Below are 15,002 nucleotides of genomic sequence, written 5' to 3'. Positions count from 1 at the left end.
ACATACTGCCCTCTGGAAGCGGAATGTTCTAATAGCCTTACAGCCTGCTGCTGCTGGGCTATACCGGCCATTAAAGGCCATCTCCCTTGTTAAAGGCCCTCCCCTTCGACTTAGGCCTTTAGCACTGAAGTGGGCCTTTAAAGACTAGTATGCCCGCTTTGGCAGCTATAATACATCTTATGTGATACAGCTGGAGGTAGTTATATTGAAAGCCCCCTTGAGGATGGTGACTTTAGGTGTGCATAGAGTCATGTAACAGATGCACGCCACCACAAGTTTACTTAGCAAATTTCTCCATTCTCACCCAAAGGAAATGTTAAAAGAAATGCCATGGAGGCTGCTTGACTGGAATCAGGGCCAGGGGTGAGGGTTCCTGTGTGGGTTTTATGTGTTGTCACTTTTAATGGATCAAACTTCAGGCTCTTTACTGGTGTTCTGTTGGTTTTAGAGCTGATAAGACTTAGAGAGGAAAGTGACTAGGAAAATCAGTTGATAAACTCTTCAGACAAAGCACATGTTGAAGGTCAATTAAAGTGTCAATTAAACCAACACTTTTTCAGCTTTAGACAAATACTTTACTCTTCTAGTTCCCTGTGGAGATCTTGACATTTAAACGTGGATTTGTGGGCTTAGTATTGACTCGCCAGCTTCTCCAGGGGTATTTCGTAGATGTAATGCTATTTGCAAACTATTACTAGAAGATGATCATGGACTTGTCATACCTCATTCATTTTCTCTTCTTGTCTAATTTTCTCTTCTACCAGGAAAACATGCAGATGTTAGTTAAGTTAAAACTCATTTAATCATTCCTAACACAAGCCCTACTTACTCATAAGTTTTGACGTTCCTATATCCAATGATTGAGTATCCTGCCACCTAGAGGGTGGACATGGAACTGCTTTTTACAGCTTCTTATAAATGTCATGGATAATCAGCAGTTGTTCGTGTCTATGCAGTGAATTCACATTCCCATCACCACAGTGAGCTTTTTATGCATAAGTCAACGTAGCCTGAAATCTTCTTACACTCACCAATTCCCATACTCTTGTGTTACCCCTGACAATCCTGAGTTTTATTTTTTTCAGTTCATTGGTTTCCCTATTTCCTACTTCCTTGTATTATTCTTTCATGTGTGTTCATAGTAAACGGAAATGTTTTTGTCCCAAGCCATGCACATTGTTCCACGTACTGTTGGCAAAATCAGTACCTCGCAATGTTTTAAATTTAGGTCTCAAAGTGCTCGCATGGTACTGCTGGAGTTTTCCATAAATGCTATATCTTCCAGACTTACACAGGTTTCTTCCACTTTGCAAATACTTACGGTAACAGTCCTTACTTAACCTTTTCTTTTACCGATGTAGACTGATTTTATGATACAGTGGGTGAATGTTGTTTTCACCCACTGTAATTTGATAGGCATTTGAACAATATGGACGTGACGGGACTTTCTCACTGCAGATGCTGAACCATATACTGTATTGACCCATTGAAAGAAACATTCGGAGCACTGGGAATCCACTGCCACAACGAGAGGAATGAACTCATGCATAATCCTATAAAAGAGGCCAACTAATAGTAGGACCAACTGAAGTACTGGGTGAAAGTATGAATTGATAGCTCAGCTCTTGGCACCCTCGGCTCGCTGTCATTCCTTGGAACATTTCAGCCCCAATCTTCTATCTCATTCATCCAGATTTGTAAGGCTTTTTTCCAGAAAAAAGGCTGCAACCATGATGGGGCAAAACAGATTTTCCCAAAGCAACCCTTAAAATGCTTTGATAGTTTAATAGCCAAAGAGTGAATCGTCATCAGACGCATCAGCATTAATTTGGCTTGTCCGCCACATAAAAATTAGTCGAAGGTGACCCTAAAATATGTGTAGGTACTGAAAAACTCCATTCTGGTGCCACCTGCATAGCATTTGAGTCGTTTGTTTCCTCTTTCTGCTACCATTATTTTAGTTATTTTAATGTTACCACATTTCTTTCTTTGATATATAATATTAACATAGCAATAGCCTAAAGGCCAATAATGTGTCTCCTTAAGGGTAGGAGTATTCCTAAAACCTTCCAACATTGAACATGAGGCTCAAGACAAATTAATTACTTTTCCATTTGGCTGGAAGGACCTCTTTGAATTCTAGTTGGATAAGATTCTTCCACAGCAGAAATTGAGAATTCCCATAGTCAAATCATTGAATTTATTGCAGACGATATTGCCCGGTCCATTGATCTGCTCCTGCTGAAGTGCTGAAATGCAAACCCGAATTTTCTTTTGTGACCAAATTAAAGGACCATTGCTGATTCACAGGTTGCCCACCGAATTTTTGACTTTGAGGTTTTGAGTGACGGCTTGGAGGTGGGTGTTGTTTAAGATAAGATTTTTATTGCAATTGAAGTTGAGAAACCATTATTATTTTCTTGTGTCCTTGAGTATGGTGAAAGCTAATTCAACCCATGTGCTAATGGCAAGCTAGAGGTGTTTTCTAGTTCTCTGGTTTGGCCAGGTGAGGGATGATTATAGCTCACTGTAGTAAGTGTAGGAGTTATATAAGATTTTGTGACTGCCACTGATAAGAGGTTGGCGAGGGCAGTCTAGAAGAGCAGATACGATGGAGCCTTCTTGTGGAAATTAGCATATGTACTGCAACTCTGACAGATCTTCATACTCTTTACGTGTGGCGGTTACTCACTCAAAGGACATGCAGGTGAAATAAGTAACCACAAGAAGGTATAAAACACCAGGTCAGGCCATCTCCCATCTTTTCTTCCTCTTGAGCCTAATGGCTTGTTCCAGCTGGATCCAGTATGTTTGTTCCACTGTCTAATACGTAACTGTCTGTCTGGACAGTGCCCAGGTTCAGCCGTGGAATATGGGTATCTATTCAGGAAGCAAGTTGTGGGGGTAAGAAGGCAGATCGCATTTTTAGGGTCAGCAACTCGTCTGTTGATACTAATTAAATACGTTAAGAACTTGTGAAGTTTTAGTTGATTTTTGACTGGAAACAGAGTAGTGGATAATCACCCAAAATTTCTGCTTTGTAACCTGGTCCTTGGTACTAATTATTTTGGTCTCACGAAAGCATTATGCTGTCAGATAACAAACTCTGTTTTGACACCTGCCAGTTGTGGCACTATCTAGCATTTTGACCGCGTGACCAAATTATTAAAAGTTTACAAAGATCAGTTTGTGTAAGTTAATCTGATTGTTGAGGTATGGGGAGCCAATGTGGTACAAGGCTTTTTATGTATGCGTAAAGGCTTTGAAAAGTGCCTATGGGTGGGGAGGCCATGGAGGTGTTTGTGGTGCAAATGATGTGGGTACATCGGGGAGTCTGATTGGGAGTTTGGCCTTAGAGTTCTGTATGGTCTGGAGTATTGTAGTAAATTGTGGGTTGATTCCTACGTATAATGCATTGCCATAGTCTAGCTTTCTGGTGATGAGGGCCTGGGTGACTGTACTGTGAGTTTTGAGCAGAATCCACTTGAAAATCATCTTGAGTGTGTGAAAGCAGTGGATGGAGACTGTATTCATTCAGTTGGTCATAGTGAGCTGGTTGTCGACATCTGTTCCGAGGTTCTTTGCTTGGCTGGTTGGATTGGGTGTGTGTCTGAGTTCAGCTGCCACCAGATGGAGTCCTACAGCGAAATGTCTTTGGTGAATAGAGCTACTTTTATCTTCTGTCTTGAGTTTGAGGCAGTTTGTTTTCATCCAGCCGGCATCTTCAGACACGCAGATGGTGAAATTGGTCCTGGTGTTCAGCCTTCTCAGAGAAGGAGAGTTTTTATCTGGGTGTCATCAGCATAGAATATAACATCGATGCTGTGGGCACGACTGATGCTGGTAAGTGGGGTGATGTAGGAATTGAACAGTATGGGATGGTGAAGGATCCGTATGGTATTCTGTAGATGAGGCTGGTGGTGGCTGAGGTGAAAGGAGTCAGGCTGACCAACTGAGTACAACCTGAAAGGAAGGAACAGGTTCTTGATTGCCAGCTTCGTGTCAGCATTGAATGAGGATGGGGAAGATGGTGTCAAAGGTGCTGGATAGATCCAGATGGATGAGGGCAGCAGCATCTTCTCTGTCCATGAGCAATCGGATGACAGCCGTGGTAGCCGTGAAGTTGGTTTTGTGCTATCATTGGGTCTTAATCCGGTTTGAGGAATGTCAAGGAGGTGGTTGTCAGTGAGGTCAGTGTCTAGATGCTTTTTCATGATCTTCTACATGACTTTCACTGAGAAGGGCAGTAGGGAGATGGGTCGGTAGTTGGATGTGATCTTTGGGTCCGCTGAGGATTTCTTCGGGCGGGGGAAAACCCTGGTGTGTTTCCAGCCATCCCGCAAAGTATCTGTGTTGATTGAATCATTCAGGATCGGGGTGAGGGCAGTGCTGATGGAGTCCAGTCCTTTAGACAATATGTGATAAGGGTAGAGGTTCGAGGGTGCTCCAAAGTATGTGGACTGTCTGGCTGCTCTGGTTTCAGTGTGATAATGGTAGGCCCAGGTGGTCAAGGTTGGTGTCTCGGTGTCGACAGTGATGAGTAGGGCATCTGCAAGGGTGGAGCAGTCTGGTTGGGGTAGGGGGTTGTGGTAGATGCTTGTGATTTTGCTACTGAAAAAAGAGGGTTAGTGGCGTGCAAAGGTCCTGTGAGAGACTGATGGTAGTTGAGCTGAAGTCTTTAACAATGGCAAACGTTTCATTGGCGCTGTTGGTGGCTCTTTTGATTGCCTTGGTGAGAGCAGAGCATTTGGTGGTTCTAATCTGTTGGTGGTATCACCTGAGCGCTTGGTCTCCATCTGTGTTCTAGTTGCTTCCAGTGTAGTTTGGTGAATATCAGCTCTTCTATGTGCCACTTTGCTTGTGGGATGGTTTTGGTGGTCTTGAATGAGGCTAGGGTATCTGCGAATGAGGTGATCCAGGCCTTAAAGATGGAGATGGCTCTTGCGAGATTGTTGATATATTGTGGTAGGTGTTGTTGGAGCTCCGAGGACCAGGATTCTTCAGAGATCTTGTTGCAGTGACGAATGTAGAAGTGGACGAGAGTGTTGTCAGACTAGTTCAGAACAGGAAATGGTTGTGGGCACGTCCATAATGATTCTGGTTGAAGATGGGGTGTCCGGTGGCGTGTGGGTGGGGACTTCCACTCACTGGGTGAATCTTAGGTTTGTTAGGTCCTCCAGGCGGTTGGTAGTGTTGTTGTCATGAGGTGCTCCAGGTTGTGGTTGAGTTAGCTGAAGGCCCCAAATGTGCTGGAGTCTAGTATGGAGGGGGAGAAAAAATCCATAGCAGTGCTTCTGAAGTTGACTTTGGGTCCGTGGGCATGGTAGACAACGGTGCCTTTCAGGGTGTAACTGACAGTCATGTGGAGTTTGAAATTCAAGTGTCCGTGTTGCTGTTTGCTGAAGTAATACATCACTGGATGTGTTTTTTGAAGATGATGGCAAGTCTGCCTCAGGTCTGTCAGTCCTGTCCTGACTACTGATCTTGTATATGAGGGGCATAGCCGTGGCGATGCCGGGGGCTGATGTAGGGGTCAGCCAAGTTTCTGACAGGAAGAGCAGGTCCGGTGAGTGTTTGTGCAGTAGGTCCCAGATTTTGGCAGTGTGCTCGGTGAGGGTGCAGGTATTGTGGACTAGGCAGGATATGGAAGGGCAGGGTGCAGAGGGTGTTGGAGGTCAGGTAATCGTTGCTGCATTAGGTGTGTGTTGGGTGCGTTGAGTGCAGGTGTGAGAAGGGGACAGAAGTGGCAAGTGCAGCAGAAGAAAGCACTTTTGACATTGGCCAGCAAAGCTCTGCAAGATCAAGGCAAATAAAAATGTCAAATAAAAAATAAGAGATGCACAGAAGGGGTCAGCGAAGAGCACAAAAGGAACACAGTAGGAGCGGAAGGGAGGGAGGGAGGGGAAGAGAGCGAGAGAAAGAAAGAAAGAAAGAAAGAAAGAAAGAACGAAAAGGAGGTCGAGGCCTGGAGACTCCTGGCAGTGCTGAAAGGGCTGGGCTTGGACTGGGCACAGGTAAGGGCGCAGGTGCCAGACGAAGCAGTAAAGTGTGAGTGTGGCGAAAAGGTGCATGGTGAATTCCTTGTAAGGAATTCATTAGATAGGGTAAGAATATATCCCTGTACAAGTGAATCATCTCGACAGTGTTTATGCATACCTCTGTTTAATTGAAATAAAAGTGTAATGACTAAAAAGCTTTATTTGTTTTAATTTGCTGCGAGGCGGCGGCCTTTTTGCTGACACTCAAATATGCTGAAAAACATGATGCTTACGTTAGTACAACCATTGTTTTGCCACTGTGAAAAATTCAATAAAATTAGTACTGGCACATAAAGCTTTTTCCTTCATCGTGGCTATCATCGCAATGTCTTTGTTCTTCCCTGTGATTTACTTTAAAGCCTCAGTTTCTGTCATTTAGTAATGATCTTTGCAGTGACAATTGGCTGTTGTCTGTTTGCAGCGATCGTGGATGATGAAAGGCTCTCCGCAGAGGAGATGGACGAGAGGAGGCACCAGAACATTGCCTACGAGTACTTGTGTCACCTGGAGGAAGCAAAACGGTAAAAGATGGATGTATTTGAGAACTCTTTGCCAAATGTAATTAACGTCTCTGACTTGGCGGCAAAAGTAATCCCGAGGTCAATGTGGATAACGACAATGACTGAATTTTTTTTGTGGTATCATGGATTGCTTACCAGACGAGGTGAGGGGGGCGGGATCAATAGTTTTACACCTTTGTGTAAAATGCAGGAAACTACTTTGCATCGTGAAAACTTACCTTAAACAACCTGACACATAATCATGGCCACTGCAATTATGCAGAAGGGGAGCACCAAATTATGCAGGGTTGACTAAATTATGCGGCAAGAAAAGACAAAGTATGCAGCACGTTTTTTGATAGTATCACCTCACCAGTTTGTAATTTTTACGTATGGTTACACTATCTGGACAAAGATTTCATCTCACTAGTACCAGTTTAAACTAATACAGAAATAAGTAACTGAAAGGTGACCAGTAAACCTTTGTGCAGAGCCTTCCACTGCTCACGAACACGTTGACACATTTTAGTAACATTTGACTCCTTTGAGCTACAAACAAAAAAATATTTGTTAAAGTCTGCAGATTATATTATTTGGCAAATGCAGTAAATTCACAACTATGCAAAAAAAAAAAAAAAGTAGGGGCCACAGAAGAGCTTAATTTCAGTGGCTCTGCATACTGTATCCTCTTTGGGTTTCTGTCTACGGGAAGACGTTTATTTAACAAAAAAGGCGAAGGGGAGGTTGATAATGGTCTGCCCAGTGTCCTCCCTAAATGTAATCCTATATCGAAAAAGTGATGCTCCAGAATATTCCCTCTTGACCCAAACTGAGGCCAAAAAATGTGATTTGAATATAAGCCTGCGGGATTTGTTCCTCCTTTTGTTTAAGAATGGCTGACTGGTCATACACTTGAGGTAGCCTTTTTACTCCTTTAGGAAGGCCCTTACAGATTAGGATAAAGTAGTGTCATATTAAGTGATCAGACAGATTCCATTCAGTTAGTGCTACAAATATGTAAACAAATATGTATTTAGGACATTTTGTTGTATCACTTGGAAATTGATGTCTTTGATCAGATGGCAGATCACTGGACCTGCTGTTTTTGGTTATACTCGCAAGACTCCCCTTCTATGTTGCCCCATGAAGGTGCAGGGAGTTTTTCTCCCTTGGATGTGGTTGTGGTACAGACTGTTGCTGTCTGGCATTCCCTCAGAACCAAGATCCTTCTAGGTGGCATCTGATATAACTGTGACAAGGGATACTTCCGCTGCGGATGTTGAAAAGTACATCTTAGTGGGGCACAACCAGGAAATCTGTTTGTATTCTTTAAAAACTGTGGTGGCACCCGGTGTTGTCAAAGTGCCACAAAAGTATCAGTTCTATGGTAGGGCAGATCATTCCTGTCTGCTTAACGGACCTGATGACTTTGTTTAATGAGAGTTATACGGTCTGGGAGACCTGATGTATTTTTATTTGGTGCCAGTGTAGATACACATGTTCTTGGAAGTAAGTAGTTCATTCGTTTTTTTTTTTTTTTGGGGGGGGATGTTTGGGGGGATGTTATCGAGTGGATAGAAATAAATGTGCCCTGTCTAGATTTTGCACTCCTTTGCCTGTTCAAAACGTGCTTCTTATATTATCCGATTCTCGTAAAAATGGCCTTGCAGGTATCTCAGCTTCTGCCATCTCGTTTGGTTTGGTGAGTGTGGTGAAGGGTGTCTGAGCTCGGACAAAACTAAAGGGAAAGCGTGACGCCTCATTGTGGCGTTATGGGCTCTTTTTAGAGTGTGGTCATGTCACAAAGAGGGCAGGACGCCCGTTAACTGGTTCTGGTTCCTCGCATAACTGAACTAAGGAATTCGTGTTTAGGGAACTTGATGGTTTTAGAGTGACTAACGTGTATGTCGGAAACGAATTTTCAGTTAATGCAGTACATGTCAATTTGTGTTTATGAACTTGTCTAATCGAGTCTACCAAAAGTACACGACCGTTGTTATTGTTTGTGTTGTAATAACTCATGTTGGTGAACATCCAACCTTGGTGGGAGTGTACCAGTGAGAAAACATCCAAAAACGGTAGAACGCTTGGCTTAGATGGACTTTCCTATTTCAATGCTCCCAGTGTGAACCAAGTTAACATTACATGCACTGTGTATCGCGTGTACCCCTGGAATGAAAGATGCTTTCAACAAATTGTGCCGGTGTTCCATGTATCAAAGACACAGCTTTTCATTTTCCCAAATGATGTCCCAAAAATGATGTCCCAAAAATGTCTGAAATATTTTAGAAACGATGTTAATGATATTCTTGTTTAAATTTGATATTTACTCTTTCTACGTGTGTGTAATGTTATCACACCCACATGGAAAACTGAGCGCTAGAAATGTGTTTTTTAAATGCAGAATAATGCAGTATGGAGATCAACACGCTTTTCTCACTGTATTTCCAATATGTCTTGCTCTTGTGTACTACACTAAATTAAATGTTCTTTTTCACTCTTCCTATCTTGCCTGATTTACTTTTGACTTTTCTAGTGGAGGCAACACACACACACCTATCTTATCGTGTTAGTGTCTCAATACACCACATTGTAGATGTGGAGCTTGAAGCGCCAATTTTCGCGACTTTTTCCTACTAGACACTTTTTTTCCACTTGTTTGGGCAATCAAATACTAAAGTCTCCACAAAAAAAAAAAAAACAATGAATGAGGGAAAAGCGCTAGAAAGCGCTGGTTAAAACACTGCAAACCTGGACTACACCTTTTTCTTGTATTCTTTTAATTCCAAGAATGCTTATTTAGGGGTTCCCAACGTTCGCAGGTGCGTCCAGTCTGCCTTGCTTGTGACCTCTGCGCCTGCCTTTGCAGCCCTGAGACCGAAGCAGTCAACTGCCATCTTCCCAGTCCGTGGTCCCGTGGAGCGGAGATGAGGCTAATGGTGACCCCCGCTCAAAGCAGCGAGGAACTGATGTGTCACATGAGCACCGGTTCTCCTGTGGCACCAACATCTTTCTGTTGGGTGCACAATTATCAGACAGGTGAATGGCCATAATGAGCAGAGCTCTGTGGTATTGTGCAGAAGGTAAATTGTACTATGATTTCATGAGCTGCCAGGCATGCCTGCTTCTAAAACCTTCTACTTTTCACACAATATATTTGGAAAACATGCTTCAAAGCGCATCCTTGAGCCAAAAAGGAAGTTCTCTCACTCCTCACAGCCCACCGCTTGATTTGTTTAAAAAGTAAATTGCCAGCACCTGAGATATTCCTCAGGAAGCGGCTGCAGTTTACGCCACATACCAGCATTAATGCCACCTACTAACCATTCCAACCTGACAGATGTGACAGTTTGTACTACACCAGGTGACCTAAAGATAGAAGAATGGCCTAGCACACTGACACTAGTACCATTTTAAATGGTACATGGGATTGTTAAACACTCTGCTCCTTTTAAGGACTGACAGCACCACCATGTGGTGGCAGTCATAAATATCTGTCGTTGCTAAGAAATGCGTGCCGATGCAAGTATCTGCAAACACCTGCACAAATGAAGCACTGTCACAGCTTCTATCAGTGCCTCATTCTGTGTGGTAATAGCTGTGCCTAATATTTCTCATCCACAAAACAACACAGAGAAAGATGTGAATTTAAAAGAAAGCATATCCCCATAGTTTTGAAATGCTTCCTGTGTCATTAACACAATTTACAGGTCCAGGAGTTAGCCAAGTTTAAAAAAAATTAAATATACATCCTTTGTATGTATACTTAGTCTTCATTCATTGGTCTGCTGTACCGTATTTTACATTGTGCTTTCAGCTGATGAAGCATATAGGCAAGCACAGTCAGCCATTTCAGCTACTTCATTACCCAACTATCAGTGAGTGCATTTGGCTTTTGCACAAATGCAAAAAAAATTGTCTCTTTAAGTGCCAGCGACAACTGTTGCAATGGATACTTTTACTTAAAATACATACATTTTGGCTTATAGACGATGTTTGTTTTCATACAATACCGGCCTTCTTGAAAAAAACATTCATACACAAAATAAGTATTGGAAAAGCCGAAAGGTGAGCAGCCAGCGCAGACTTATTGGCTTTGCCAATGTTTATTTAACGTGTTTGATCCATCTCTTTGCAATTTACATTGTACCTATCTTATTATTAATCCGTATTGTTGCATTTCGTACTGTTTTCTGACACAAAATCACCTACTTGGTAATGCCTTCAACAAATTTTCAAATGAAACTCATATATGTTTACTTCAGTATTTTCTGAGATTCATACCAACTGTTAAGTGTGTGTGATGTTCCCTCTTCTAAAGGGTGACAAAATCTACTGCTCGAATGATCGACATTCAGTGGCACTTGCACTTTATTTTATAAAATGTTTATAGTGCCACTGCTGCTGTGTGTCTGTTTCAAAGCACCTTAAAAGGAAAGTTGTTACAGGGAGAAGAATGAAGGCGTATTCAAAGATATCCTGAGTAGAGTCAAAGCACTGTCCTGCAGGCTGGAAGAAGTCCATTGAAGAGATGAGTTCACGGACTTCTTAAGTTCAAAAATAGCATTTAGTTAGGAGGTAGGCCAGAAAAGCCATAATTGCTATTTGTAATGAAATTATTTATCAGGCTGAAGAAAGTTTATGTATTTCATTAGAGTCTTTTGTCTTTCTCCTGCTCTGGACAGAGCATGGACATCTTCAAGATCGCAGCTGCTACATTTCTGAACAGTTGTATAAGGGGAAAATGACTCCTTGCTCCTCTTTTCCATCACAGCCTCGTGGGAAGGTCATCTGACTTTGAGCACTAATTGACCTTAATTAACCGCCTATTTTTTCCCTCAGTAATAAATTGTTGAGAAACAATTCTTAGACCTCTGTTATAGGATCATGTTATTTAGGACAGGATCATTACATTTTCTTTTAATAAGTGTCTAGTTTTGTGTGTGTGTGTGTATATGTATATGTATATGTATATATATATATATATATATATATATATATATATATATATACATATATATATATATATATATTTAAAACATTACCTAACAGCGGTCGCCACTAGGTAGTTCTAGTTAGGATGTGGTTTCCATTGGATAAGATTTGTTTTTGTTTTGTCAATAACTTTGGTACCATTTCACATATCTTAACAAAATTTTCAAAACTAATACAACTGATGGTTCAGCTGCTGTCTTCAAAGTTTCAGGCTGATTTTTGTCTAGCAGATGCCAAGAAAAAGGGGGGGGGGGAAGGTCCCAAAACACGTTTTCCCTGTACATTTTCCCATAGAGTCTTTAGACACGACTACGACCTGAACCGCTGAACCAAATTCTACCAAATTCGACAGAAAGCTAGATCTTGGTACGCAGCTTTTGCTTTTTGTGATTTGGTGTAAATTCATTCCGTAGTTTTTGAGATATTAAAGGAAAAAGAAATTTAGAGATATAGGGATGCGGAGGCTTCGTGGATCCCATAGATCTCATGGTGAGATCTGATTGGCTGCAACACTTCAACCAGGAAGTGTTGGCAACCATTTTGGGAATCTGCTTTGGTCTAGTCCCCCCAAAACATTTTCAAAAAATTAAATGGGGGCAGGTAGGAATCCCCTGCACCCCTAGCCTTGTTGCCATCGCCATGCATCGATATGACATCACCTATCACATCTTTTATAACTCCATATCAATGTAACATTTGCTGTAGAGTTACATATGAGATAACTGTGCATGGTGAGGGTGCAAATTATAGTTACCTTAGGCAACGAGTTATGGTTACTAGAAATAGCTATAACTCTAGCTGCTGAATTTCTATGGTTTTGTTTGAGTAAAATGTCAACCAAACTATAACGTCCCCGTAACCTTTGTTTTTTAAGTGGTCAACAGTGGTTTGAGCATCTATTCAGAAAGTACCCTGATATTTTTCTCCAAAATTGCTTCTGACATATGGCCCCCTTCTCTGGACTGTTCTGCAGATGCAATATGATTTATATGACTTTTTTAGTTTGGTTGCAGTTTATTTCCAATGGGTAAACTGAAGAAGCTTTTGTAAGAAAATAAAAGTAAGTACGATAGAAAGACAATTAAACATTTCCTGTCCTTGTAGACATTCAAAACTAACAGGCTGAGCTCTAAGATCAGAGAAAATATCACATGGGCTTTGTGGGGTATTCTCTAGTGTTCATTTTTACTGGGTTAGCTCGGTGAGTTGAGTACCCATGGCTGAAATATGTGGTAATCTGCAGGCCATAAGTTTGGATCCCTGGCAATCTGCCTGGCATCCTTCTGAGGTTGATAAAGTGAGCACCATGAAAGTGGATAATAGTATTGCTTGTTATTTATAATTCTTAGAAATGGTAGAAGTCTGTGAAGAGACAGTAATTAAAATCAAGTCATTATTAAATGAATGTATATGAAAAGAAATCGTTTCCTTTTTATTAAGAGTGCACAATGGAAATCTTCTGTGGTACACTAGTTTCTAATCAAGAGTATGTTGTCGTTTTTCAGACTGATACAAAGAAAGGGTTTTGTTTGCAGAGTGCATTAACAAGCTGTTCATTCAAAAATTACAATTGCAAAACCCGTCCTCTTTTCCCCACAACTGGTGCCGTTTGTCATGAAGCGCCTGTACATTACTGGAGCCCATTGAGGAACCAAAAGCTCACAGTCTGAAGGGCCAGGCCATGGCTCGTCTGCAGAATCATGACCCAAATCCGCCCGCGGGACTCTTATAAAAAAAAAAAAAAAAAAATCAGAGTTACCTTCATTTTTTTATTTTTAGTAAAAGCACTTCACTTTAAGAAATTACCAATGGCTGATGATTTCCTACAAAGATAGCAGTTGCAAATGGTGCAGTGTGGGTGGTGTAACACCTAAACAGAATGAGGGTGGTCAAGAAGGTATCAACTCATGGTTGCCCACCTAACTGCCTTTAAGTACCAGATATCGGAGTGTCACTGGGCACATTTTTGTGGCCACTGCCACAAAAGTGGTACTGAGCACAAAACTGGTGAAATTTAAACGTATGTCAAAGTTTGTGTTTATTCCCCAGACACCTAACAAAGAAATCTACCCTCTAATTGTTGAGCAGGAGATGTGACAGAAGCAGGAGAAAAAGGTAGCCTCAGATTTTAGTGTGGGGAAAGCTGCAGGTCCCATTTAGGCAAATCAGACTGCATCGCCTTGTGAGATGTTTGCTTTCACACGTCCTACGGCCTCCCACACTGCTCTGCGTTGTTGACGTTGAATAATAATGAGCTTCATGAGCACAGTGGGTTGCATCAGATTGTCAGTTTATTTTTTTCCCTTGAGGCAACGTGGTAGGTGATCTAACATTAAACACACACTACCTCTCGCTCTGTCACTGCATGAGCTATGCAGAATGTAGTTATTTTACAATGTAAGCATTGTTAGCACGGCCGTCCCCACCATTGACTCGAAGCATGTGCCACCATTCCTCTTGTTTCAGAACATCAGACATTACAAGTGATACGTGGCTTTGGCGATGGGATCCCCACAGTGCAAAGCATCCCTGGTTTGCACGAGTGTTTTCTGCCAGAAGTATACTAGCTGATGGAAGAAAAAGTTATTTGACCTCTTGTTAGAAATGGGGTCTCTAGATGCAGTCGGTTTTAACCCCGTCCAAGTAGGGACCCTCACTCTAGTCAGGATAAGGGAGATACTTGCTCAGATAACCCGTGCTCGCCCCCTTGGTAGCTTGGCACGAGCAGTCAGGCTTCTCTCAGAAGCCATGAGTAAAGCATTTGCACATAACACACTGTAACATGGTGAAAACATTACAAAAAGGAAAGCACATCAGTTTTAGAAAAATATCCAATATTTATCTGTGTAAAACAAGACCAAAATGATAAAACTCCACCATGCATTAATAAATATAGGAATTCTGCAAGATTTACTCAAAATACAGTTCCTTGAAGTTGGTAGCTCCACCTGGGGCTATCAGGGTGTCGTGATCAACAAAACCAACAGTTCAGGCCGGCCGCGGCATTGAGGGCCATCTGCGGTGTCAGGAAGATCTGCAACTGTATCTTTGGAATTGCAGGGTGTTGTGATCCTTGCGGTGAGCTCCGGAGAGCATCGTCGTTGGCGTCATGGTGTCGGTTACTGAGTCGGTGCAGGAGTCGTTCGGACCTTGAAATCACACGCGTTGCGGATCGAACTCCGGGCTGATGAAGCCAGGTGCGCTATGCGCTGGTGTAGATGGCGTGCCCACAGGGAACGGTGCAGGCAGCGGCTCCATGACTGCACCCAGCGGCATCGGTGAGACCAGGGCTGCGGTGTGAAGCAGGGCAGTGCGACGAGTGGTGTCACCAGGTCACAGTGTAGGCAGCAGCTGTGTCGTCATTGCTGAAGCGCTGCCGTCAGTATGCCCAAGCCAGCGGTGCAGGATGGGATGTTGCTTTGTGGCCCTCACAAGCGGTGTCCACAGGCCACGGTGCAGGCAGGGATGC

At 42.4% G+C, this 15,002-nt stretch overlaps 1 protein-coding gene across 4 annotated transcripts in view; it reads left to right on the top strand.

Moving 5' to 3' along the window:
- Positions 1-15,002, top strand: part of IQGAP2 (IQ motif containing GTPase activating protein 2) — a 902,890-nt gene that overhangs the window by 199,238 nt on the left and 688,650 nt on the right. For all 4 annotated transcript variants that reach the window (XM_069223623.1, XM_069223606.1, XM_069223596.1 and 1 more), the window contains exon 2: positions 6,460-6,559. In XM_069223623.1, the coding sequence (XP_069079724.1) occupies positions 6,460-6,559 (100 nt within the window). The remainder of the gene's footprint in view (positions 1-6,459; positions 6,560-15,002) is intronic.

The sequence above is a fragment of the Pleurodeles waltl genome, chromosome 1_1, assembly GCF_031143425.1.
Source record: "Pleurodeles waltl isolate 20211129_DDA chromosome 1_1, aPleWal1.hap1.20221129, whole genome shotgun sequence".
Lineage (NCBI taxonomy): Eukaryota > Metazoa > Chordata > Amphibia > Caudata > Salamandridae > Pleurodeles > Pleurodeles waltl.
The sequence above is the reverse complement of the archived record's forward strand: the minus strand, read 5'-3'. Positions and strand labels throughout refer to the sequence as shown.